At 39.3% G+C, this 25809-nt stretch overlaps 1 protein-coding gene and 3 pseudogenes across 2 annotated transcripts; all 4 read right to left on the minus strand.

Moving 5' to 3' along the window:
* Window positions 1-9: 9 nt before the first annotated feature.
* On the minus strand, window positions 10-5194 carry LOC145499328 (uncharacterized; annotated as a pseudogene). Its single transcript, XR_014050917.1, has 2 exons — window positions 4763-5194; window positions 10-4502 (listed from the first exon to the last, which is right to left on the minus strand). The product of XR_014050917.1 is annotated as an uncharacterized LOC145499328 (transcript).
* A 534-nt stretch (window positions 5195-5728) lies between these two features.
* Window positions 5729-16115, minus strand: LOC145499330 (uncharacterized; annotated as a pseudogene).
* Window positions 16116-16440: 325 nt separating this feature from the next.
* LOC145501914 (U2 spliceosomal RNA) lies at window positions 16441-16613 on the minus strand (annotated as a pseudogene).
* A 4439-nt stretch (window positions 16614-21052) lies between these two features.
* LOC145499329 (uncharacterized) lies at window positions 21053-24095 on the minus strand. Its single transcript, XM_081478830.1, has 2 exons — window positions 22360-24095; window positions 21053-22323 (listed from the first exon to the last, which is right to left on the minus strand). The coding sequence occupies exon 2, from the start codon at window positions 22111-22113 to the stop codon at window positions 21688-21690; it is 426 nt and encodes a 141-aa protein (XP_081334956.1). The 5' UTR covers window positions 22114-22323; window positions 22360-24095; the 3' UTR covers window positions 21053-21687.
* Window positions 24096-25809: the final 1714 nt, after the last annotated feature.

Genomic DNA, 25809 nt, shown 5'->3' on the forward strand with positions numbered 1-25809 from the left:
GAACTTGAAAAAGGAACTGTTTCAAATCGGTAAATAAGAAAAAAGTAAAAATGTAAAATCATTGTATATTGGAAAAAAGATGGCATTTGAAAATATTCAATTATTTATTACTCTAATCATTCTATATTGGGAAATACAACAAATTTCGTGAAAAAAAAGGAAAAATATTTGTCGAGACAGAGAAAATGGGAAATGTTATTTATTGAAGAGAGAAAATGGAAATTGAAATTGATTTTAATTGAAATTGAAATTGATTTTTTTAGTTTATTTTTTACCGAAAAGAAACACGAAAAATTGTGAAGTTGAAATATAAAAAAAAATTGTGAAAATAGGGGATCATTGAAAATTATTTTATATTGAAAAGTACAACAAAAAAAAACGAGAAATAGATTATACCGGTAGTCAGTGAAAAATAGGCGAAAATTATTTTATGTTAAATAATAAAACAAAATTCCAAAGTTATTTCGATTGGAAAGACGAGATGAAAGAAATGCAGAAAAATTATTATGCATCAGTAGATAAAATGAAATTTAAAAACAAAATAAGGATTAAAAATAACAGTAAAAGAAGAAATTGGGAGAAATTAATGCGGGTGTTGTTTGTATAATGGTGGTGGTGGTGATGGACAATGGTCAGTGCTGGTGGTGCTGGTGCTGGGTGGTGATCTGCGGGTGATCTTCTTCTTCGTCTTACCCTGGCCGAGGGACAGGCCCTTGCCTTGTGGCCCATTCCTCGGGAGTTAAAGCAGCGCATTACGGGAAGTAAGATAAATATATTTGAAGGAAAATTTTTAAAATTTTGAAAGGTACATAGAGAATCATACACAGGGGCACGTAGATGAGGACTTTCTATCCCATTTTTCTGATCTTACTAGTTATACAACGCTCTCGCATGGTATACCATGGAATAGCCTACAAGTCAGTTGTATTTTCTCGGTATACATGTGAACCTTTAGGTTAGTGTGTATTCCAAGAATAAGTGGTATATTCCATGGTATACCACGCGAGAGAGTTGTAAAAATGATTTATACCAGAGACTAATGACACATGCGAACCACGGGAAGATGTGTTCACGCGAGATAGTCACAATTGATTTTGTTTCAATTGACATTTGATAGGTAAAAAATACTGGCGGGAGATTTACACATCCACTGAGCCGAATAGTGGATCCATGCGTTATGCCTTAACTAATGATCAGACGCATGGAAAAGACGCATGGAAAACTGACTTCAGAATTTGTTGAATGGAGACTTTGGCTCTCAAACTGACTACGAAAGAAAAAACTGAAGTTGCACTTCCTCATTTTCTGAGTATTTTTACAAGGCATGACATAAACTTTATCGAGAAAACTTGCGAATTTGAGGGTCCTCTAAAGAAATGAATCTAAGTGAGAAGCTTCAAATAGTAATTACCGTGCTATCAGTATATTTTTAGCATCATCTCATTAACTATTTAGCTGTGTTTTCTGTTCCATGCATGGTAAAGAAACTTTTTTCCTCTCGACGCAACAATGTCAGGAAAGACAGCCACCAAGAGCTAGGAACTCTCGCTTCTTCTCAACCGCAGGTGGTTTCTTAAATTCTCCTTCCAGTTGTCCTTCATAAATCCTGATCTCTCTTCGTCCTTCTTCTTCTCTTCTATCGTCTGTTTCTGCCTCGCGATCTACGAAGATAATGATCCGCAATCAGTTCAGATGTTCAGCAATTACAGCAATTTTTGAACTTTGAAAATCATAAGCAAGAACGACACTAATTTTTCTACAGTGTAATAGCTCTTTGAACTTGAAAGTGCTCTCGTCGATCTTCTCTCCTATTCTCGCGTTCGCGTCGCCGCAACAAATGTTCCCTCTCTCGTGCATCTAAACGACCACAGAAGAAACGATTAGTTAACTAAGCAAATAATTATGGATGAAAAGGCATCGTAGTTGGTAACATGAATTGTGATCAGTGCCAAAAAGGAAGCAAATTTTGTAAAATAGACTGGCAATTACCATCATCGCTCACACTCCTGCTCCTCACACTTGACTCGCGTCTGACATGGCTGTATGAAATCTACAATAGTAAAGAGTAAGGACACGCAAACATGAGTTCAGAATAAAAAATTCAAAGTCTGTAAGTCTGTAGGTTCACAACGCTATTTCCTTTATCTACATGTTTCAGGCATGTCTTTGAAATGTGTTTTTAGTACGTATAACCAAGCGCTTTTACAGCGTTGTTATACTCAACTTTGTAACAGTGGTAGCTTTTTTCTGCAGGCTAAACCCAGCTAAAGACATGCCATCTAGACCTGGACTAGGAATCTAAGGGACCAAATGCGGAAGTTAAATCCATCAAAAAGCCTTATGACTACTAGTCTACAGACCAAGCATTCACATAGGCTATGAAAAGGGTTTTTTTTTGTACACTTAAGGGGGGGTTTTACCTGAAAAATGGCCTTTTTTGCAACAATTTTAACAACTCTGATTTTAGACAAAACCATAACAAACTATATATCACTGGAAAGCTCTTGGCCTGTAGATTACAAAAATGTATATTTCAATGTGTTAGTGATTATTGTAACTTGACACCAGGCTTTTAAAGTACCACATGCTGTGCATGACCCATGTGTACTTGAGAAAAGATTTTCATGTGTAATTTAAAGAGAGAATGGTCATTTTAATTTTATTTTAAAGTAAACATATTGCTTGCTGGGATGAATGAGGGATTTTGCCAAATTTTATAATACCGAGTCCCAACTCCCATCTAAAGTTGCGCAATCAAAATCAAGAAATTATTTTTTTGATAATTTCTATCCTATGCAATCTATGGCAATTTCCCTCATTCATCCCAATTAACTCAATGAGACCAACAAATCCTGAAAATTTCAGGTCAAAAGCTTAAATCCTTCTTGAGATATCTTTTCTCAAAAGCAAAAATACCGCATTTTGAGAAAAACAGCCGTAAACTTAAGAAATGCAATTAAATATCAATTGCTTTGAAATTACAATGGTAATGAGAGAAATACAGTTCAGATTTTGTTCACAGTAGCCTGGGGTAATAATTTAAAACCCCCCAGCTTCATATGTCACTCCTTCGATCTCACGAAGGGCTTCCTCTCGCTGAATACGCACAAGCTGAAGACCCTGGCGACGCCTTTTTCTTTATCAGTTGCCCGAATGTCTGCTTTTCGTAAGCGTTTCTTGTCCTTGAGCCCAAAAGCATGGTTGGTGTATAAGCCACCAGGAATGGAGAGTTTTTCCATTAGTCTCTTCCTACATTCCGCTCCTCTGTGAAAATGGCATACTGCAGATGCTGCAGCACAGCGGATAACTTTAGTGTCACTAAGAGTCATGAATGTAGGTCGCAATACTTCTAGGAAAACTTCAGGCAAACAGTAATCACCTTTATAGGTGGATGTGCCTGTCACCAAGTCCTGCTGCCATTTACACCAGGAGCTTTCCCCGGGTGGACAGAAGCGATGCTGTTTAGCAGCATCTCCTGATTGGACGCTGTGGTTAAGAATGGCAATAATGTTCTTTTTCATTGTGTAAACTGCCACATCGACTTCCCTGTCTGATGGATTTGACTTTGATATTGTATTCTGACGAATAGCCAGTCCATAGTACTTCTGAAGTTGCTTTATTTTGGTTTCAGTAAGTTGACCATGTCCTCCTATCGGCTTCCCATCTGTAAGTTTGCCTTTAGTTCTGGCTTTCAGATTAATTAAGTGTTTGCCCATTCTCTTCTGGACATGGCCCACACAGTCCAGCTTGATGACTTTACAGTCATCATAGACATTCAACTGTATTGAAGGCTTTACTGTCACCATCTGACACCATCCATTTGTAACGAATGTTGTGGAGTTCAATTGACCTGTTCCAAAGAACAGCAGCACCTTCAGCCTCCATAGCTGGTGAACTTCCTGTAAAGTTAATATTGCATTCTCCAGATGCTACGTGTTCTCTTCTCCATTCCTCAAATATCTCATCCTCTCCTTCACTCTGCGATTTTTTTAGGGCGCACTTTTGGCAGGCTTTGGATAACACATGGTAATCCAAAACCTCACCAGTGTCCACAGAAATCACAAACACCACTCCTGTCAAGGCAGTAAAGCCTCTCTTGGCCCATGTGCCATCAAAGCTTACGGCAGCATCCAGAGTCGCAGTGTTGTCCAATTCATCATTTTCTATGATGACTTCCCGAAGCCTTTGGCCTGCACTTATTAACTCCTCTTTTGCCTCATCTTCAAGAACATCTAAAACACTATCCACTTGCTTATAATAAGCACGTGTGGAGAGACAAGGCATGTTCATCACCCCACAGAAGGAAGCAAGTCCTTCATATCCAGTGCCTGATTCTATGGAGTGATAAACAGCTCTCCTGTTCACATCATATGACTTGCCTCTTTTCGTAATGTTACCTGATGTCATCAATGGGCTGCTTTCCTCACAGGCACTACAGTTAACAGACAAGTTTCACATCAATCCTGCACGAACAGAGTTATTTTCTTCAAGGGTAAGGTTTGCTGAAGTTGAAATAAAATGAGAAGCACGTAAGAGAAACTACAAGAACAATTATTTGAACAAAATGTCTTTTAATAAAATTAGCAATAATCATCACTATTGTCATATGAACAAGAGGCTTCTTGGCTAAGAAATTAAGCAAAGAAATGTTGCTATTACAGGAGACTTTACAAGCCCCTCTTCCAGGCATCATTTTTATTGATAAAGTGTTGGGTCTCTAACTTCCTGATTGTCATATACTTATAATATTGACTTGGCTTACCTTCTTCACATTTGTGCACAGAGGAGAGCATGGATGATAGATTCTTTAAATCAATTAGTCTGTATCCACTCGAATCTACTTCTATTTTGGTTTCTTCATCAGAACTACCAGAGGATTCATCCGTAGATAGGTGAAGTTTCATTTTTTTTCGAGAGGAGCTTAGCGGTTTATCACTCTTGTCGGCGGATGATTCATCCGACACATCAGATTGATCAAACGAACCGCTAGGACGATCGATCAATTCAGTGGCATCACTCTCTTTTGCTGGAGTTTTCTCTGATGATTTTTCTCTTCTGGGTGACCCACCAAATCCTTTTCCTTTCCTAACCTTTCTATAAGAGCTTCGCTTTTTCTTTCCAGTGATTTTTGACGACAATAATTACTTTAACCGCTTCGATATTTCACAAGCTCACTAACTCCTGATCAAATGTATCCATCCCATAGTGCAGTTTCTAGGTTTCCGCTTCATGTAAGAGTCACAGAGTTGTCCACCTTTGTTTCTGTGTACTATCCAGCTCACATGAAAAACACCCACATTAACTTTCAACTCACACGGTGTGGGTTGTTTATTAATAAGAAGTACCCTTTCCTCCATGCCACACCAGACTTTTTAACATCATGCGATTGTTGTGGGTTGGGATGTGGCGAAGTTAAATGCCCCATTTGCATCCAAAATGGTGACTTTGAAAAGTATGTCGAAGAAAAGAGCTCTTGTTTGGAAAAAGTCAATGGTCTCTTTAAGCTAAAAAGAAATCACAACTATTACTTCCAGGTTCAACAGCAGTTGTTTACCTTACCGGAAAGAATGCATTGTGACTTTGTTGTCTGTGGAATTGACTCCCATTTAAATGCACACGTTGTTTCAGGTGAATTTGTCCAGATTCTTCATACAGGCAGTAATCACTGGGTCTGTATTAGTAACAGGATGTTTGCCTGGGAAAGTACACCTGTATGGCAGCCTATTCCATGATGTCATTAGTCAGGAAATAGAGGATCAGACCAATGACCTGTTAGGTGGAGATCTGGTTTCACTAGAATTTGTTCCCATGCAGCAGCAGACCAATGATAGTGACTGTGGTGTTTTTGCCATTGCGTTTGCTGTCTCTTTAGCTTTAGGGACAGACCCCATGCATGTCACTTTTGATGTTCGAAGAATGCGTCTGCATCTAGCAGCTTGTCTCAAAGACAAAAAATTGAACATGTTCCCGATTTTTTAAAATTGAAGGGGTGTATGAAAAAACCCTAAGTGACATCTGCAAAAACAAGTGCATTTCTCCTTCTATTTCCGTTGTATTATTGTTTGTGAAACAAAAGGAAAGTGTGTCATTTCATCAAGTGTTACTTAAGGCCTAATTTCCATTCACCCCTTCAATTGTAGTTGGAGATACATGTATTTCCATGCATGTGTGTTAGCAAAGGCTTAGCCCTCAGTTTGAGATCTCATTTCAGGAATAGACCCATGGCCTCTCTGACTTTCATGTGCCTCTAAAATGGCAAAATTGGTTATACTACAAAAGTTCAACCTTATTTGAGCAGGTGCATAGATTTGTTTTAACAAGAAAATGTCTTGAGGTTACCTGACTGCACTGCAAACTTTAGATTATGCTTTCACAAACTGTACAAAACCAAATACAATGTTGTAAAAGTCAAATCAAAATCTGATGCTTTAAAATATGCTAAGGATAAGCAGCTTGCAAAGAAGTACATGTTTGATAGCCCAGGGCTAGTGAATTTTGCAGTCAGGCTAGTGGATTTGATCTGTCACTTGCCGTACAATCAATGCAATCAAAAGTTTTCTGTTAAATTCTTTAAGAAAAAAAAAATCGTGCTTCTAAGGGTTTTTGCTATTTGAAATGACTTTGGGCTAGTACAACTGTATGTCCTGACTACAGCTTGCCCAAAGTACTACCTGGGAAAATTCAATTTCTTTGCACCCTGCATGTAGCAGTTTTGTTTATTCATACACTTGCTTTGTTATTACATTTGAAAACAGCTTCTGGTTGAGAAATTGATGAAGAATTAGCAGTTTGGTCCATTGCAGTGTAACTGCATGTCCTGAATATGACCTTACAGTACTCTACCTTCCGCTTTTAAAATAACTTAGTGGTTTATTCTCAAAAAATGATGCATGTAGCTGTATTAATTAATAATAATTATTATTAATTGTAATTTGCAGTCTTTGAGTCCTTACAAAGTATCAATATTCTTCAAGTAGCACCAGGCTACTGTAGTTTATGACAAACAGGAACCTATTTTAAACCTTAACTATTTTTTAAATTTCCAAGAAACAGCAAATAACAGTTACTACAAGATGTAATCAGCCATCTTACTTCAATTCAAGTACCGACAGTGATGGGAAGTGCGATAAAACAGCAATACTGGGACATTTTCAAATTTAGACAAGTGGCACGGGATTCCCCCCCCCCCCTGGCAGGGCCTCAACTCTGCTTTGGCTGGTGAACATAATTAACTTTTACTACCCCATGACTAGTCAAATTGAACTATGGAGGGGTACAAATTTACAAGTGCAGAGCAAACCCTAATTATGCGGTCTATGATCAGAACCTGTGCCTCTGGTAATCCATTAGGGTTGCCCCTTAGGAAATCTGTGGGAAGGGTTCCCTCTAAAATTGTATATTTTCGGCGCAACAGTCCAATGACTCTTTCGACATGTATGTGTACACTGGCAATTCCTCTTGTCTTCTCGACATCTACAGGGTCCAGCTGGGACTTCCCCTTAGTGAACGCCGGAATGACCAGTTTCGCTTGTTTTAGTCCCACACTCTCATTGACAGTAAAGCCCCTGTCTGCCATGACCATATCCCCAGGCAAGAATTTTTCAAGGAATCCACAGTTTTCTGTAAGAAACTTATCAGAGGTTCTTCCTCCCCATGCTTCAGAGACAAATGAAACAGTCCCTTGAGGTGTGACTCCAATTAAAATTTTGATAGTGTTGTGATGTTTGTAAGAGCTAAATGTCTGTGCTCTTGCCATTAAATTTGTGGGCTTTTCAATAAATACCTCAAAACAATCAATTATTATTGTTACCTTGTTTCCAAACGCATATTTGAAGCACATTGGCATTGTTTTCCAAAGATCTTCCCTCTCTGGCCAGTGAATGAGTGGACTCAATCTGTTGTCCATGGCATTGATCCATGACCAAAAGATCCGAGAAACAGTAGGCACTGATACCATGAATTGGTAAGCTAGATCTTGAAAAGGCACATTGAGACGGAATTTCATTAAAACCATCACAAATTCCTGAAAAGGATCCAGCGACTGTGAGCGATGATTCACGTACGGCGCAACATGATTCAATGTTGTTAAAAGAACTTGGTAGGATGGCAATCCTGTGTAAAAGCGCACTTTATCATTGGATTTGAAATATTCCCTGTCCGGTGCTTGGTAAATGGGCTTAAAAAACATGTGAAGAAGCTAGTCATAAAAGGGGATAAGTGACGATTTTGGTTGCTTTTCTTTTTTCTTGCTCCAAATTAGCTGAAGTTTTGCATGTGGTCTTCAATGTAATAGAAAAATGTGGTTCTGTATTTTTGTCGCTGGTTTTTGCTTTGTTTTCGAGTTAAAACGTATTCAAAAAACTTGGCTTTTCCTAGCCATGTCTTTAGGAGTTTATTTGTTGAACAGCAAACAGGCAGACTGTTTATAGTGTATGAAGTCAAAACCAAATCCCACAGCATATAGAGCGGAAATCTGGGAACAGATTGTTTACACCAGTTATTGTGACGTGAACACAACACGTGAATCGATCAAGCGTCAAGCGAAATGCCATCAAACAAAAAAGAGATGTGCCGCATTAGAGCTCTGTCAACTAATATCTTAAGCATTGTTTTAAAGTACCTTGTATGCCTACCTGGTGGTTGAGAGGCATCATAAAGCCTTGATAAACCCGTAAGTCATCAGCACGTTTTAAAGAATCAAAATGTGTTCTCAAACTTCGAAGGCAGCTGATATACCGTAATCGTGTTATTGGCGTTCAAAGTCAGATCGAGCCAGGTAGCAAAGTCCAAGAGCAGTTCTTGCCCAAGAAAAATACCCTCTGGTGAGTTGTGGCCCATTTGCCAAGCGTTGCTAGCGTCAAAGTTTGGAAAGCGAGAACTGGTTTTAGACTTATAAAATTTGTCTTGTATCGACCGCCATGTCTTCCCACGCACGAGGTGTAAAGACCCTTCCCGGCATGCATTGCAATTACGTTCTGTGGACGTTTCTCGAACTGGTAACTAGATTTAAGCATAATAATGGCCAGCAAGTGGCGATCGATTGTAACAGATCTGTGATCCAGTTTGCATTGATTTTATTTCAAATCGGCATGATTTGTAGTGTTTTGAGCTTCTGGGATCAGGGGACATGCAGATGTATGGAGACCTGTACGTTGCGCAGAAGGGTTAATCTGTTAATCTGTCAGCCCTATTTATAGAGCGTTTTCACGTGGAGTCATCAAATTCTTAAATCCAAAACTAAACAGCCGCCAAAGTTGTTATCCTCATCAGGCATAAGAGGTACCAGCGCATTTTGAACTTGGAAGTTATGGCGGTGCGTGACATAAAGCTACGATCGCGTTTGTCGAAAACTATGTTTTATCTCGTGATTTTTTAGCCATTGAAGACGTTGCCGTATTTGAAGAAGTGCTTATTGAAATGTTTATTTGTTTCATTTTATTTTTATTTACACCTTTTTTTGACCTGAAATCAGCATTTTTGAGCTTATACGTTGCGTGAAATTACCATTTTCAGGAGCCCATCATGGGCTCCTACCATTTTGCTGTTTTCTACGTGAAACCAGCATCCTTGCCATCATGCGTTAACTTCAAATTAACATTTTAACCTATTTAGACCTGAAATCAACATCATCAAGCTTATGCGCTGCGTAAAATTGACATTTTGCTGGTTTCTACATGAAACCAACATCCTTGCCGTCACGCATTAACGTGAAATCAACATTTTAAGCTATTTAGACCTGAAATCAACATCATTAAGCTTATGCGTTGCGTGAAATTGACATTTTGCTGGTTTCTAAGTGAAACCAACATCCTTGCCGTCATGCGTTAATGCGAAATCAACATTTTAACCTATCTAGACTTGAAATCAACATCATTGAACTTATGTGCTGCGGGAAATTGACATTTTGCTGGTCTCTAGGTGAAACCAACATCCTTGCCGAGACGCGTTAACGTGAAATCAACATTTTAACCTATTTAGACTTGAAATCAACATCATTGAGCTTATGCGCTGCGTAAAATTGACATTTTGCTGGTTTCTAAGTGAAAGTAACATCCTTGCCGTCACGCGTTAACGTGAAATCAACATTTAAACCTTTTTTGACCTAAAATCAACATTTTTGAGCTTATACGTTGCATGGAATTGACATTTTGCTGGTTTCTAAGAGAAATCAACCTCCTTGCCGTCACGTGTTAACGTGAAATCAACATTTTAACCTACTTAGACCTGAAATCAACATCAATGAGCTTATGCACTGCGTAAAATTGACATTTTGCTGGTTTCTAAGTGAAACCAACATCCTTGTCGGCACGCGTTAACGTGAAATCAACATTTAAACCTTTTTTGACCTAAAATCAACATTTTTGAGCTTATACGTTGCGTGGAATTGACATTTTGCTGGTTTCTAAGAGAAATCAACCTCCTTGCCGTCACGTTAACGTGAAATCAACATTTTAACCTACTTAGACCTGAAATCAACATCATTGAGCTTATGCGCTGCGTAAAATTGACATTTTGCTGGTTTCTAAGTGAAATCAACCTCCTTGTCGTCACACGTTAACGTGAAATCAACATTTAAACCTTTTTTGACCTAAAATCAACATTTTTGAGCTTATACGTTGCGTGAAATTGACATTTTGCTGCTTTCTAAGTGAGATCAAAGTCCCTGCGGTTGCGGCGGGCCGATCCTTTGTTATGATAAACCGAGGCAAGACTTCGACTTATAACAAAGGCTTGGCTTGGTTATTATAACAAAGGATCGGCTCTGTTTATCATAACAAAGGCCCGGCTTCGTTTATTTGCAGCCTCGGCGGGAAAAGGGCGTTAGGTATTTTAATCAAAAGTGAACTTTGTCGAAAACGTTCCAAATTTCGCATAGAGTTTTGTTTAGGTATGTTTAGCAATGTCCTGTAGTTTTTGCGCTAAACCTTGCTTCGTTTTCAGGATATTGTGTATGCAAAAAGCCACTCGGTTTTCCTAGCGGCGTCTTTATAAAGCGAAGCAAAAACCAGCGGCAAAAATACAGGAACACGTTTTTCTATTACATTAAAGACCACATGCAAAAATTCAGCTAATTTGGAGCAAGAAAAAAGAAAAGCAACCAAAATCGTCACTTATCCCCTTTTATGACTAGCTTCTTCATGTATTCGAACTCTTCAGTTTGTGTTGCGGCGTCTTTTGAAGACTCAACATCACAAACAAATTCTTCCGTTCCTTCGCTCGTAGCGCCACTACACAATGCCTCCCGTTGCTCCATTAACATAGCTTCTGCAGTATCAGCATTACCAGCTTCTGTACTCGTACTCGCCTCGGAGAAAGGGATATTAACTACAATATTGCTGCTTTGATTAAGATGCTTTTTTTCTCGGCAACTTCGGCTTCTTGTTGCTCAATGTTTCGCTTCCGGTGTTCTTTTGCTCTTTCAGCTCTTTCCCCTGCAGCCTTCTGTTGTTGTTCTTTCCGTTCGGATTCCTTGTATTCTTTTTTACCGAGGTTTAAAGTGGGAACCCAGTCAATATTGTGCTTGTCCCAGGAAGGTGCAGGCTTCCCTGAAACAAAATGATGACCACAAACACGCTCGCTTTCAAGGACATTCTTCGCTTCGGTGTTGCCTCGACTCACCGCAGAAATCCATCAATTTCTTCTCTCCCTCGTTAATTCTTCCCATTCCTCGCCTTGATTTGTCACAATCTTCGGTATTTTGCTAAAATTTATCTTGTGCTTGCCACTTTTGCTCCCACAACCAACTACAATACAGTGGACCATCCCGAACTATCGCATTCATGTCTCTTCGCTTCTTAGATTGTTTACACTCGAGGGACACAAAGATGGCAGATAGCAACCGTTGCTATGGCCAGTGTCACGTGAGTGAAAACCAAGAATTGAAGGCCTTTTCTTGGTCTAACCTAATTAGAATTCCATTCTCATCCGTTTGAGGAATGTACTCAAAGGTATCATGCAATAGAACCAAGTTATTAGAAATTGAGCACCCAGGGACTGAACAGGTTTGATCTGGGTCAATGATTTTTTTTTTGAATCAAAATTTATTTACAGCCTGAGCACTTACACTACTGATGTTATAATTACATTTACACTTACAATATACATGCTACTTCTACTACTTATGCTTACACTACTTGTACATTTTTTTTTCCTTAAGTGTTTAAAAGAAACGATTCCTCAAAAATTCTCCACTTTTTCTTAAACAGATTGATGTTATTTGATTTAAAGGAAGTCTACTTTTCGGTTTGATATTTATTTAATTAAAATTCTTTCAAAGTGGCTGAAAGATGGTTTCATTTCTTTACACCGGCAAGTCCACAAGTACGTTTTTGCTAAAATGATTATATAATTTTGCAGATCTATCTCCCCCGTTAAAAATCCTAAAATAATCTTGCGATCTTCTTAAGAGAGGCAAATGCAACTATTAAGTTTATTCAAAATTTTTTCACATATCTGATTCCAAAAGGAAGTAGAAAAAGAACAGCGAAAGAAAATATGAGATATGGTCTCAGTAGTCTGATGACAGAAGGAACAGTTGGGGTCAGAAATATAGCCTATCTTACAAAGTAGTTCATTTGTATATAGAATAGAATTCAGCACTTTATACTGAAAAGAACGTACATAAGGTTCATTTACAACTCCCAGTGGCATCATGAATGCCTCCGAAAGTTGCTTATCCTCTAAATTAAATTCTTCTTTCAACTTGGCCCATTTATTTGGTTTTTGGTATTTTTGCTTTATGAGAAGATGATGATAATCACGACTCTTAATTTTTCTAAAACAAGGATATTCTCGAAATAGGGCTCATGAACACGCAGTTTCAGTGGAACTGATTGTCTTAGACCTGTCCATACTACGAAGTTGGAGTTCTTCAGTCCTGCACCCTTGACGACATTGAAAGACTCAATATTTGCATCTCATAAAGCAGATGAGTTGTGTATATGATATTATTATCAAAGAAATGTTTATAGAAGACACTTTTGCCGTCAATCCTTATTTCTTTGTTGTTCCATAATATATACCTATGTATATTTTTGGGATCTTAATTTTGACCACCAATCCAATAGTTCTCGATAGAAAGTTGCTGAGATTGTTAATCAGTTGATATTGTAATTGCACTGAATTAAAAATAACCCCCCTTTGTTCACCAAAAGATGATCAAGATAAGACTTCCAGAAACCAAAGTAATCTGGGTTGACTATTCGTTTTAACCAGCTTAGCCTCAAAGCCTTAACCATATTATCATAATCTAACATTTTAAGGCCACCTTGGTCATAGGGTGCAAATGTTGAAAGTCAAATAACCTTGTCGTTACCATTCCACAAAAATCGAAAAGTCAGACTATTGAATTCTTTTATGACTTCATATGGAGTACATATCACCGAACTAGGATAGATCATTTTTGGAAATGAAAGTGTTTTAATAATATTTACCTTCCCGTAAATTGATAATCCTCTTGACTTCCATAGATTTATTGTGTTTTTAATTTTTTTCAACCTCTGTTTGAAGTGTTTTTTCTACTAATATTTGTACATCATATGTAATATATATTCCTAAAAATTTGATGCATGTTTTACACTTGACCCCTAGTGGTTCATTTTCACAATTCTGAAGTGACCCAATGCACATTGCTTCTGTTTTCGTTACATTTAGTTTAAGTCCAGATGCTTTCTCAAAAAGTCCAAGCAATGCAAACAAGGCGTGCGCTGAGTCCAAGTCTGATAGAACAGTAGTTGTGTCACCGGCAAATTGCAACAATTTAGCTTCTGAACCAGCTATAGTTATTCTTTTAATATTTTCTTGATTTCGTATAGCAATTGCTAGGATTTCCACTGCGGTGACAAAAAGGTAAGGCGAGAGGGGGGTCCCCTTGCCTTACTCCACGTTTTATATGGAAGTAGTGAGAGCATAAGCCGGTGTTTATAACATGGGCATGGAAAATATGCGGTCTTAAAAACTGGCCATTTCTGGTTGCTTCCCATATGCTTCAAATAGGACAAGTTGTGATAACAGCCACAGGCTAACAAAAGATTCCTGCGAGCTAATGTTTTTATCCATGGAAGCCCAAGAATAGAGCATTACAAACATGGTTTTGTTTTTGTCTGAAATTAATTGTACGTTGCTAAAGGAGAGATTGAAAAGTGGCCAGAATTGCACTAAAACTCAGCCTCTGGGGACCCCCGAGGTGCTGATATCCAGAACTCGACTAAAAGAACGTCGTTGAAGCTGAAACTTTGGCACATTACATAAGTCCACATAACGACTTTGTCTACCAATTTTAAGTGAAATCGGCCAACCTTCATTTCCAAGTCTGCCCCGGTCTCTCAGGCAGAAGCTCTTAAGAGAGTTTTTAAAAAAGTCCCACCACAATTTGACAGAATTGAAAGCTATCAAACACAAAGATAAATCAGAAGTGTGTCCAGACAAATACTCACAACAAGTTTCATCCGAAAGCAGAGAATTATTAAATTTCCAAATTCCCGGCCCACGTGGGGCAGAATTGGCACAATCAATGAAAAGATTGCCATAATCTTGATTGGAAAGGCAGCAAGATGCGATATCACACTTTTTAGCAAGATCAACTAATTTGGAAGACAAAAGAAATTTGTCTGAGCAGCCACCTGTTGTGAAATTGAAATTAAATCATGACATTTCACGGTGTTTGCAATAATTTTTATGCCAAATATCCACAAGTTTAAAAGATGGCTGAAAATCAGAAAGATAACTAGCGGTAGAAATATTACCGCCAAATTTATCAAGATCACTTTCATAACAATTGAAATCACTGCCCAAGATCAAAAAGTCTGCAAGGATAAAAAATTTTGGGTTGCTAGAGACAATTGAGATACCATTTAGGATACTTTCACTACAGTTACCCGAGAGGCTGGTGAAAGAGGATATGGAAGGAAAAGGGGATGGGGAAAGGGAAGGGGGAGAGAAGCATGCTGACCCCTCTTCAGAAAACTCGTAGATAGAGCCCTCGGACACAGAAAATAAGGAAACCTGAGAAGAAACAGGCTCCTCGTGAGGAGGCACATCAGTAGTCTCCGAGAATTCAACATCAGAATTCTCCTGGGGAGATTGAACATCTATCAACATTAAGGGGACAGGTTCAGCAGAGACAGCATTGGGATCCACAATAACAGGGGAAAGTGGGATCAGGGGAAGGGGATCAGGATTATCGGGAGGGTTGGGAGGAGCAGAACCGGTGGAGGAGGAGGGGGTCCACCAGAGGGATAGGGAGGGATATTCTGGGGATTGAGAAAATCATGCACTTGGGGAGTTGTTCCCCACGCATTTTTGCAATCCCTTGCAAAATGCTCAGCCTGATTACACCGTTTACATTTATTTCTGTCAGGACAGTCAGCAGCCTTATGCACGTCCTTGCGGATAGTGCATTTCAGAGGTTGGCCTGAATACCACACACAGCATGCATAGCCCTGAATGTTGCACTGGAATGGGATATGTTGCTGAAGAGACATTCGCACAATATGCATACCAGTGATGTCTTTGAAGCCAGCAAAATGTTGGTGAGTGACTTCAAGAACTATCCCAAATGGGGAGAGAGCAAGACAGATGCAAGTATCACCCGCCTCTACCGGAAGATAGTGTATGTAGACATTTGTAACCCATGTCAGATTTGGTGATGTTGAGATTATGTATGTGGTCAATCTGAGGAGTCCTGCAGTTCAAGACGATGTTTCGATATTCCAAACATGAAAATGTAACACGGATGCAGCCGCTGGGGATGAACTGAATAGACCTCACCTTTTTACAGTCCAGGTTCTTAGACAGCATTTGTATCAGAATGTTGGAAGACTTGGCTGCCACCAAACCATGGGCATGGATGACAATGGTCTTCGGTTGATCAAGAGCCATTGTATCCAAAAAGAAGCCGCAAAACATTGGAAAAAAAGAGAGAAAAGAAGCCGAAAAAACAAAGGACAAAACCAGATGGGTGATCTCAAAAAGTTACGCCCAGAAGGGCCCAAACCCAACGGATGGGTTACCCGGCTTAACTGGAATAAGCTAGAGTTGGATGGGTGACTTTGGTGAAGAAACCACAAAGGAAGTGTGGCACCCAAGAAAACACCAAAAACACCACTCCAAGGAAAAACCAGTCAAAACTGGCTAACTCACCTAGCAGAGGAAGACCAGAATTTGTACCACAAGGGTAGGACCTCCGGCCATACTCCACTGCGTGAGGTAAGTGTGAAAATTCTCGCCGTGGGGACTGTCAAGGGCAAACCTCCTTACCTCTATATCTTCATGGTAGTGCTTTGTGGGTGTGCTAGACCTTCAGCCTCACTTCTAGATGGCTCTGCACTAACTTCCCTCATCAGTCTGTGCCTGCCGACACAGAAAAACCACAGATGTTAGGGTCAGGAGAAGGCTTTGTTTGATTTCTTTCTTTGTTTGAATGAAGGTTTCTTCCCCAAGGGGAAGTTGGCTGCACTCGGAGGTAGTGCTATACTGAGGCAACCCGTAGCTGGGATGAGGCAACCCTCTTTTCCACAGCCCAGTTCCAAAAATCAGTTTAATATATGAGCTGTTCAATGAGCATTATATTAGATATTGAGCTGATAAGAACAGATTTTTTTTGTAAAAGTTTTATTCAATATACAGCTAAAAATACAGCAGAGTTACAAAAAAACTTGTCATAAAAAAAGATTCCCCCAAGATAATCCTAGAAACTACTACTAAACGAAGTTCACAGCTGAAAGACCGCTGATCACAGGCAGACGTAAACAGCGTGCAGATTAAGAATTCAGAGTAAGCGTCTGCCACCTAAGACAGTCTTCTTTTTGATAAGCCTTGAAGTACTCAGTTAATACAAAGTCCATAACAAAGGAGCCCTTTATTGTTATAAGCTAATGATTCGCAAAAGGTAAGCAAAGGCAATTGTCCTGGACGACCAAACAAAGTTCTGGGTGTTCTGGAAAGTCTCTTTGTTCTGAAACTTCCAGATGCCATACAAAATGGACTTAATGAGAAATATAGCAATCGCACATTGCCTGGAGACACAAGGTGGGAAGCAAAAGAAAAACACTGACAAAAGGAGCAGGAGGCCCCAAGAGTACTGAGAGTAGCGGAACAAAGAAGGCCCAAACAGGCTTAGCATGTACGCAATTCAAAAAACAATGGTCAGTCATCTCCCTGCGTGGACATGAGGTGCCTTTGTTGGAATTGATATAGCCCCAGCTGCGCAGAAACTCGCAGGCCTTGGCAGTTTTCAGTGATAAGCCATGACAGATCGTTCTTGATATTTTCAGTGATGTAGTCTTGCACTAGGGACCAATGCTTAGAAATATCCAGACTAGGCCTCAGGAAAGGAGAACAATACCGGGGAAGGATGGGGGGAGAAGTCAGTTCTTAATTAACTCACGGTAAATGTTCCTAGAGGACAGGACAAAGGAAGCTGGCAGGTGGGTAAGTTTCTCCAGAGTTCCATGAGAGCTAGTAGAGAACGAGGTGGGCAAGTTTGCACTCGGTGATGAATTATCGTGAGGGTTAGCCCACCTCGGACTGAAGCGGGCCAACCGACTGCTGCAAAAATACTTAGCTAGATAGAAACGGTTTGGGGCAGAGTCAGCTAGTACTGATAAGGATGAGGCAAGATGAAGCACCCAACCCTTAACCTCAAAATAGATAATCCTTATATGTACTACATAGGTATGTGCGGCCCCAAAGGGTAGGTTTTTTCAGCCTTTTTGGGTCATAAATAGGGTATCAATTTTGGCCAATGTGGTTATAAATAGGGTATGGTTTTTGCACTCTGGTCTTCAATCGGGTATGTTTCTTAGAAGAAGCTACTTATCAATAAGACTGTCAACAAAAGCCCTGCATAACTGAAGTTCAGGCCAACTGTGTTGGCTGCAACGGTCAAATAGGCTATCGAATTTTTGGTCAGGCCATAAATAGGGTAGCAAAAAAAGATTTTGGTCATATATAGGGTAAGGATTTTGGGAATTGGGCTGCACAACCACCACCCAACTTTTCTGGAAGTACCTCCCTCCCCCGGGCTACCACAGTACCTGTCAGATGACCTCGAGAGACTTCAAAAAAGGGCGCTCCGCATTATTTTTCCTGACCTCTCGTACACGCAAGCTCTATTAACAAATCTTGAGTCTCTGTTCGATCGCACAACTCGCACAAGTTACATCATCTTTTGTCACCTCTAAACATTCCAACAAGAGAGCTTAGAAAGCAGGGAAAGTTTAAACACAGAGATTCCAGAACAGTTTTATAGGGTAACTTTGAGGTTTTACCCGCCGTTGTGGCGGGCGTAGTTAGGGACGGACCATTATAAAAGTTGCGGGGGGGAAGACAAAAAAATCCAGGCATAAAAAATTCACATGAAAAATAAAAACATACGGCTGGAAAAGGCAGAAAAAAAATACATACCAGTTAAGGAAATGAAAAACATGCACACATGCGAACACAAAAAAAATTACTAGCCTAGCAGAAACTCCCCCATCCCCCACCCCCACTTCACTTTTCTTATGTCCCGTCCCTTGCGGGAATCGTCACTGTTTTCTTGCGATGTGGACATTATCGCGTTGATCCGAATCATCGAACGGTTGTCCCAAAATGTTTAACACGGTGCTCCAATTCTAACCGTTTTTATTCTTATTTTTGTGTGAGTTTTCGGAACAGACACGACCATTAAAGAAAGGTAAAAATAATGGCCTATGAAACGAGATTAACGTTTCCATCTTCTGTCTGGGTACCTGAAACTGGCAAAGGAAAAAAAATGAAATTAGTCATCAGCACTCTTCTTCTTCGCCTATTTCAACATGACCTATTAGCCCCAAAACTTTGGATATTTATAAGTTCAAAGGAATACAACATTAGTGTTCATTGTGATATGCCTCGACACATATATAAAGTGGTAGGGTATTGCATTTTAAACTCTGAAATTTATCTACTTATTGATACCCCGTAATAGCAGAGCAATGAAATTAGGTGTACTCTGTTTTAAGAATATGTTAAGAACGTACCAAACCTAAGACTAAAGGAAAGCATTTTTATTCATTTGCATCAAGCTAAAAACAGGTAGTAACAGCGTGAACTTGTATTGTAACTAGCAGAGGTAGTTGCCGCGGAATACTTTAAATCTACGCTACAAAAGCATCATACTCTTTAAGGAGTGTACGCCTAATTTCATTGTTCTGTTTTCACAGGATAATTTACTTGAATTGAATCCACCTCAATGGAAAGATTAAGTTCGAATGACTTCGGTGATTGAACACAATGGAACCCAAACAATTTGAGAATCGATTTGTTTGTTTTTATACTCGACTCCAATCACGTGATTGTGTTCTAGTTCAATGGTTAATCGAACGTTCGATTTGGTTCGAGTAGTTACTTTTGTTATTAAATTTGCATTTCGACCAAGTTCATATATATGAATGTTATGCTCTTTTACTGATTGGCCTGTGAGAACATACACCTTTTTGCTTGTGTGCGTAAGTCGAAAAAGGCAAATTTTTGGTCAACCCTTAATTTTCATTGTCAGTGATTGGTTTAACTGGCACGTCATCAGAACACTCGCTAAATACAGAAACCAACACTCAGCTCTCGAGTCGAACTCAACATCAACTTTTACGCTTATCATCTTATACAAATTAATAAGTTAATAAGGTTTAGAGCTTACCGACATCTTGCATCTCGCCATCTTGACACAAATCCACCGTGCAAAACTCCACTGTATATTTAATCATGTTATTCCTGAAAAGAAAACGAGACATTCTGTATTTTGTATTTCTGTATTCTGGCGGGGTTAATAAGTCGTGCAAAGTGCCTTTGGCAAGCCAACATTGAAAAATAAAATAATCTCTAAAATTTCCTTCCACTCATACTTTTACAGGGTGGGATGAAATTCAAAAACTCCGCTTGCCCTTCGGGCAAGCTGTATTTTCATCTTACTAGCCCAAGTCTCTGAGGAGCTAGCCCAAAAAACTGAGTTTGAACTAACAGCTGACTTAGAGGCACTTTACTCCCAAATGGCATAGCAGCTGACTTTTTCTTCATATAAAGAAGTTTTCATACAAGAATCTGAGAAAGTACTGCAAATTTAAGCTCTTTTAAATAACCCAGTCGAAGTTTTAATTTGTGCATAGGGAAAACAATAGATCAAATTACTTTACACGCAAAGTTATCGCGGGAAAGGGAAGAGCCGTCATGCAACATGTTTGACAAAACTACTGTTTGCCAAAGAAATATAGCTGAGATTTTTCTTTCAGGAAAGGAATACATCAATAAAGTCATACGCTTTGCCTTTGCAGTTTGTAAATGATAATAAATTCATTTTATGCCTTAATGTTTTTGATTTGTCACACTTTTCATGTCCATGAAACACAATTTGTTCAATTGTACAATAAAATAACCAAATACCGCTCCAGCGCTCCTTGCTATCCAAGGTTACATATGCTTCAAGACAATATTATTATACAAATTAATGGCACGGAATCGACTTTGCTAACTTAAACAAACTAATAACTGCACAGATAACAATGAAAATATGTGATAACCTTGTTTGGTAAGTTTTTATCTCGCACCACCACCGTGCTCTTGGGACATGCGGTAGGGAAAAAAATTGATTTCGGTCACTTAAATTTTACATTTTACTCTCTCTTAGAAAAAGAACATTTGTATTGTTTCACTTTCTCTCACAAACTGCCTGCTAAACACAACGTCAGAAGTTTGCCATTAGAAAAAGAAAATAAAAACAACGACAACCAACATTGTTTCACTCATGTCCACTTCATGCTTGCCTGTTGGATAAGAAGGTGCTAGCACGACCGATCGTTTCACTACTCACAGGCCATGGGACAGCCTTTTTGTCGTGCCCTGACTTTTAGTTGAGCTATGGTCGCTACGAGATGACTCAGATCGGACGTGTTTCTGCATAATTTAAATGACAAAAATTGCTGTCTTTATTCTAGCCGTAAGCCAACTCATACTCACCATCTCTCCGTCGTATCAACCTGAAATTTTAAGGAGTAGCATTAGTGCTTGATATGTTACCTTCAACTTACAACTGAAAACACGTCATGTAGAAAAAATAGTTAAGAGACAGTCATTGCAAAGTCCTGGTCTTACTTTTAAACCAAATGAATGGAAACGATAAACAAAAAAAGTGAAAATCGGTAAAACATGAATTTTGCACGAACCAGATGTGATATGAAAAAGCTAATACCAGTGCCTTAAACTATAGTGTATGACAAGCAGAATATACAAGAATAAAAAATTCTGTATGTTTGATCTGGAGTAAATCGCAAAACCATTTCAAATTATACTTTTTGCATCATAATAGTAAATGCACTGACAGTTGAACACTTCTTTGATGACATTGCTTCAAATAATACCAAACTGTGTCTTGAAGTTGTTTTGAAGTCGTGAAAGTTTTGTTGGTTTTCGTTTTCGCAATCTCAAGAACAAGACTTTTTCTTAAGGTCACTCCATTATAATTTTTGCCTAATTTTGTATTTTTAGTGTATAACAGAGGGTATCGCGTTGGTCATTGACTTTTCTAGATGTGGCGGCTCCTAAAAGAGCCATTTTTAGCGACCTGAAATTGCCCAAAGCGATGAAATCAGGGCCCGGTACTTGAACTTGAACTTGAACTATTTTGGAGCGGTGGCTCCTAAGAGAGCCGTTTTTGTAATCCAGGGTGGAAGCCGGTTAGAGTCTGTCATCAGTTGAACCGTCTTTCTTGTTTTTTTCCTCTGGCACCAGGGTCTTGTGGAAGGAGCGCTGTGGTTCCAGAAGGTACTTTTCGGCCATTTTGTTGAGGTCTTTAATTTTGTACGGATTGATTGGTACAGGACCATCATACAGCAGAGGAGGGTGGTGTGAATCAACCTCTGAGCGTGAAATCTTAACACACTGCCACGGTTCGCTCGTACTGAAGGTCTCCCGGAACCATACTTCGTCAGGATGGGGTACCATGACAATCTTTCCAGTTGACGGATTGCGACTTTCTCCCCAGCCAAAGTTCATCCACATTGTCTCCGTCAGTTTAGAGATGTTGCGCTCTGTATCTTTCTTGTGTAATCTGTACTTGTCTCTTAGATGGCCGTTCCAATCTGAGAATTCTTTTTGTTTCATGTCACGAACCTTGAAAACAACAAATAAGAATATGCAATTCGAATAAGGAGATTAATAAACACAGTGTTGTTTGACGGTTTGCTTGAAGTTAGCCAGATAAGATTGCTTTTCATCCCTTTGTTTAAATAAACAAAAACACAAAAGTTGTTTTTCATTTAAACATGTCAAAATTTAATATCCGTTCTTATTCTCAGGTCGATAAGCAAAGTTCTTTCACTTTTCAGAAATAGATAATCCTACTTTAACCAATGGCTAATTGTTTGCTCAGTGATTGGCTTTTAAATCTAGTGTCATTTTCTTATCCAATCAAAACTAAAGCCAAAACCAGTCATGTCTCCCTCACACACGTTTAGAAATTACCTTGCTTTTGGTTTTACGACACCCAATTGAAAACTGCTCTAATTTTACCTATAGATAAATTCTTGACTCGTAGAGAGTCCGCATGCGCGTCACTGCAGTCCTTTTTCCAATTTTTTTTGTTATTCCTGTTACAATAATAACTGACTACAATTCAAAATAAACTTACAATGAATGGTTTTGTTAGCTTGGCTTCTCTGACGACCGTAAGCCAATCGTCTGGCACCAATGCCCGGGCTGTTTTCTTCCTCTTTTCGATCTGGGCGAAATCCCTGTCATTCTCGAGGAACGTGGGGCCTCTCATGAGAAGCTTGTGATTAATTACCTCATAGATTCCTTGATGTTGGAGGTCTGCCATGAACTTCACCAAGAGATAGTTTTTATTCTGGCCGGTACACCCGTCAGAATAGCTGACCAGCGATCTGTGAGTAAAAAAAAAATGAAAGCTTGAATGAAATGAATATGAGCTTCGATTCTCTACTGCGATAAGTCTTAAAATCGTGCTGTTTGGTTTTTACCTCTATTTTTGTTTTTTACTTCTAAATTATTAAAAGTTACAGTGAAGATATTAAGACTTTTAGTCTCATTTCTCCCTTCATTAAGACAATACCGCTAGCCACTTGCATTTGCTTGAGTTGGGGTTGGTTCACTGTGTTTTTGTGATTTCTTAGAGTGATAAATTAACGTCACTATTTAAAACCGCCACGGCAAATTAGATCTGAATTTTCTTTTTAATGTGAACTTTACTTTGCTCCACTTCTGAATTCTGTTAGGAATATGTTCAGGCAGGAGACCACCGCACAGGAATCACGCTTCGCTACATTTTCCCCCCACATCATCATGTAGCCCTGTTCGGGCACACAATCGTGGATGCCGAAGTTGTAGACCCAAAGTTGCTTGGCGTAAAACACATCGCTGTGGTGGAGATTGGGTGTGGCCAGGTTATGCTCACAGTCAAAGGTTGTCATGTCCATGGCATCTACAGTCAGTGGCTTATTCTGTGGCCCCAAAATCCTTTTCCTTCCCTACCAGCTCTACGTGGCGGCTACCTTTTGACTGCGTTTACTGTCGTAGCTGGCTTGTGCCTCCTCTTGGTGTTTGGTCTGCTCCTTTTTGAGCTGTTTTTCTCTTCTCCTGAGCTGACTTTAATTGCTGAAGCCAGCTCATCGCACCTCGCGCAGGTATCCGTCCTCGGCAGACCAAAGCCCAGATTAAATTCTGTGTTGAACACATGCCGGTAATAGTCTTGGCTGATTTTGGGTTGAAGTTTCAGTAAGGGCTGCTGGTTTTGCTGTACTACTCTAGAAGGAAGAAAAGAAATATTTAGTGTCAAAAAATTAACAAACATAAACTTTTTTCAATGATGTCTTCTTCTTCTGATTAAGTCCGAGAAAAGAAACGTTAACTTGCTCCAATGATGTCACCTTCTGATATCAGTTACTCTATTCCATAACTCAATTAATCAGAAACTAATCCAGAAACTAATCTCTTTTGAATTATTTACCTGAGGACATTTTGGTTATTGAACCATACTTCGGGCTTTTCCTCCTGCAGGTACATATGGTACATTCGCTGCACCGAAAGACTTTCGTCCAAATAACGTTTTTTGCCATTGTCCTTCCTTGAGTAATGCAACTAGTGGTTTCAACGTTGACACATACTTAAACCGTTTTTTTTGGAGAATTAGCCTTTGACCCATTTTTTTTTCGCAGAGATGGTTTTAGAAAGCTATTTCATCATTGCTTATGGCATTTGATAGGTTTAAGCAAGCTGTGAGTGGAAGCAATACCAAAACTAGATTTCGAAAATGACACTAGCGCACCACATCAAATGTGATGATTTGGTGGAGCCAAACCAGTCGCAATACTAAAACAAATGACAAAACAATGAAAAAACCAACCAGATCGACAGATTTAGCAAACCTTTGCAAAAAATTGACCGGATATGCTATTTAGCTTAAACAACGAAAAAGTTTTGTTACGTTCTAATTTGCTTCGCTAAACCGAACGTAAGTTATTTTACCCTTAAATTCCTGTGAATAAACAAACAAGAAATATGGTAGGATTCGCAAGCGGGTTCAAATTTTTCTACAATTTCTTGTACCTGCGCTAAGTCTTCCTCAGCACTTAATAGCTGGTTGGCTTGACTGAGTTCCTGTTGGCTTGTTGAAGAGGGGTTTTCGTTTTTTAGAGATTCTGGGTCTTAAGGTCTTCGTTTTAGAGGTCTGTTTTAGAGACACCCGAGCTAGAATGTTATGTAAATCAACTCAGTGGCCCCAGGTCCCACATTTCCATTGTTAGGCGACCTATGAACAGCGCAACTGTAAAGTTTGGTTTCAACGATGTTCTTATCATCCCTGTGGATGGCTGAAGATGCAGAGGGCCGACTTCAGACACAACTTAAAGGGAGATTCAATTAGTCCTGACCAGCAAATTTATTTGACTTTCCATAGGAGGAAGGTAAATTCCTAAAGATAAACATAAGACGAATTAATACAAATTACTAACCGAAGATGGAAGAAAACTAAGAGGAAAATACAAAACAGACGATAAACTAAACGGCTTACCAAAATGCTGGCAACGGGGTTCTGAGAACCAAGAAGTTAGAAGTGTACCGGACGATAAACTAGCACTAAATGAACATGAAGGAATAACACAAATATATACACAACGAAATTAACATACGACGCGAGAAAAAAAGTGTGCAGAATGTGAAAAAATACATTAACATACGGAACAAAAACGGACACAGAAAACACGATATATGGAAAATACCAAATATAGAAAACACGAAATAGCCGCAACATCCTGGGGGGCTTGGCTGAATTTAGCTAAACATTCAGCAAATAAATGTGACAGTTAGCCTAATTGAAGTGTTTGTGGGCTCGATAACTCCAATAATTAATCCGTAGACAGTTATTTTTAAAAACGGAGTTCTTGAAACATAATTCAAAGTCATTTTCGATGTTATGATACTTAAACTGCTTCCTCAAGCAAGCACAGCTTGGAGATTGGTTTGACCAGGGTACCATTTTTTGTCTTGATTTCGGCTACGCGGGCCTGGTGATCATGGCCAGGAAAAGTCTTGAAAACACGACCAAGGAGCCATCGTCCCCGCGGGGAATTGTCGTCGACGACCAAGACTAGGTCTCCAATTGCCAAGCTGCCCTTCTCTCAAACCCATTTGTGATGTTGTTGGAGCGTTGGGATGTACTCTCGCATCCACCTTTTCCAAAAGCAGTCAGCTAGAAATTGAGCTTGTCTCCATTGCTTCCTTTGGTAGAGGTCTTCACTCACAAACAACCAGGTGGTAGAGCAAGGTTTCTCCACTGAAGCAAGA

Source organism: Orbicella franksi, chromosome 10, assembly GCF_964199315.1.
Source record: "Orbicella franksi chromosome 10, jaOrbFran1.1, whole genome shotgun sequence".
NCBI lineage: Eukaryota > Metazoa > Cnidaria > Anthozoa > Scleractinia > Merulinidae > Orbicella > Orbicella franksi.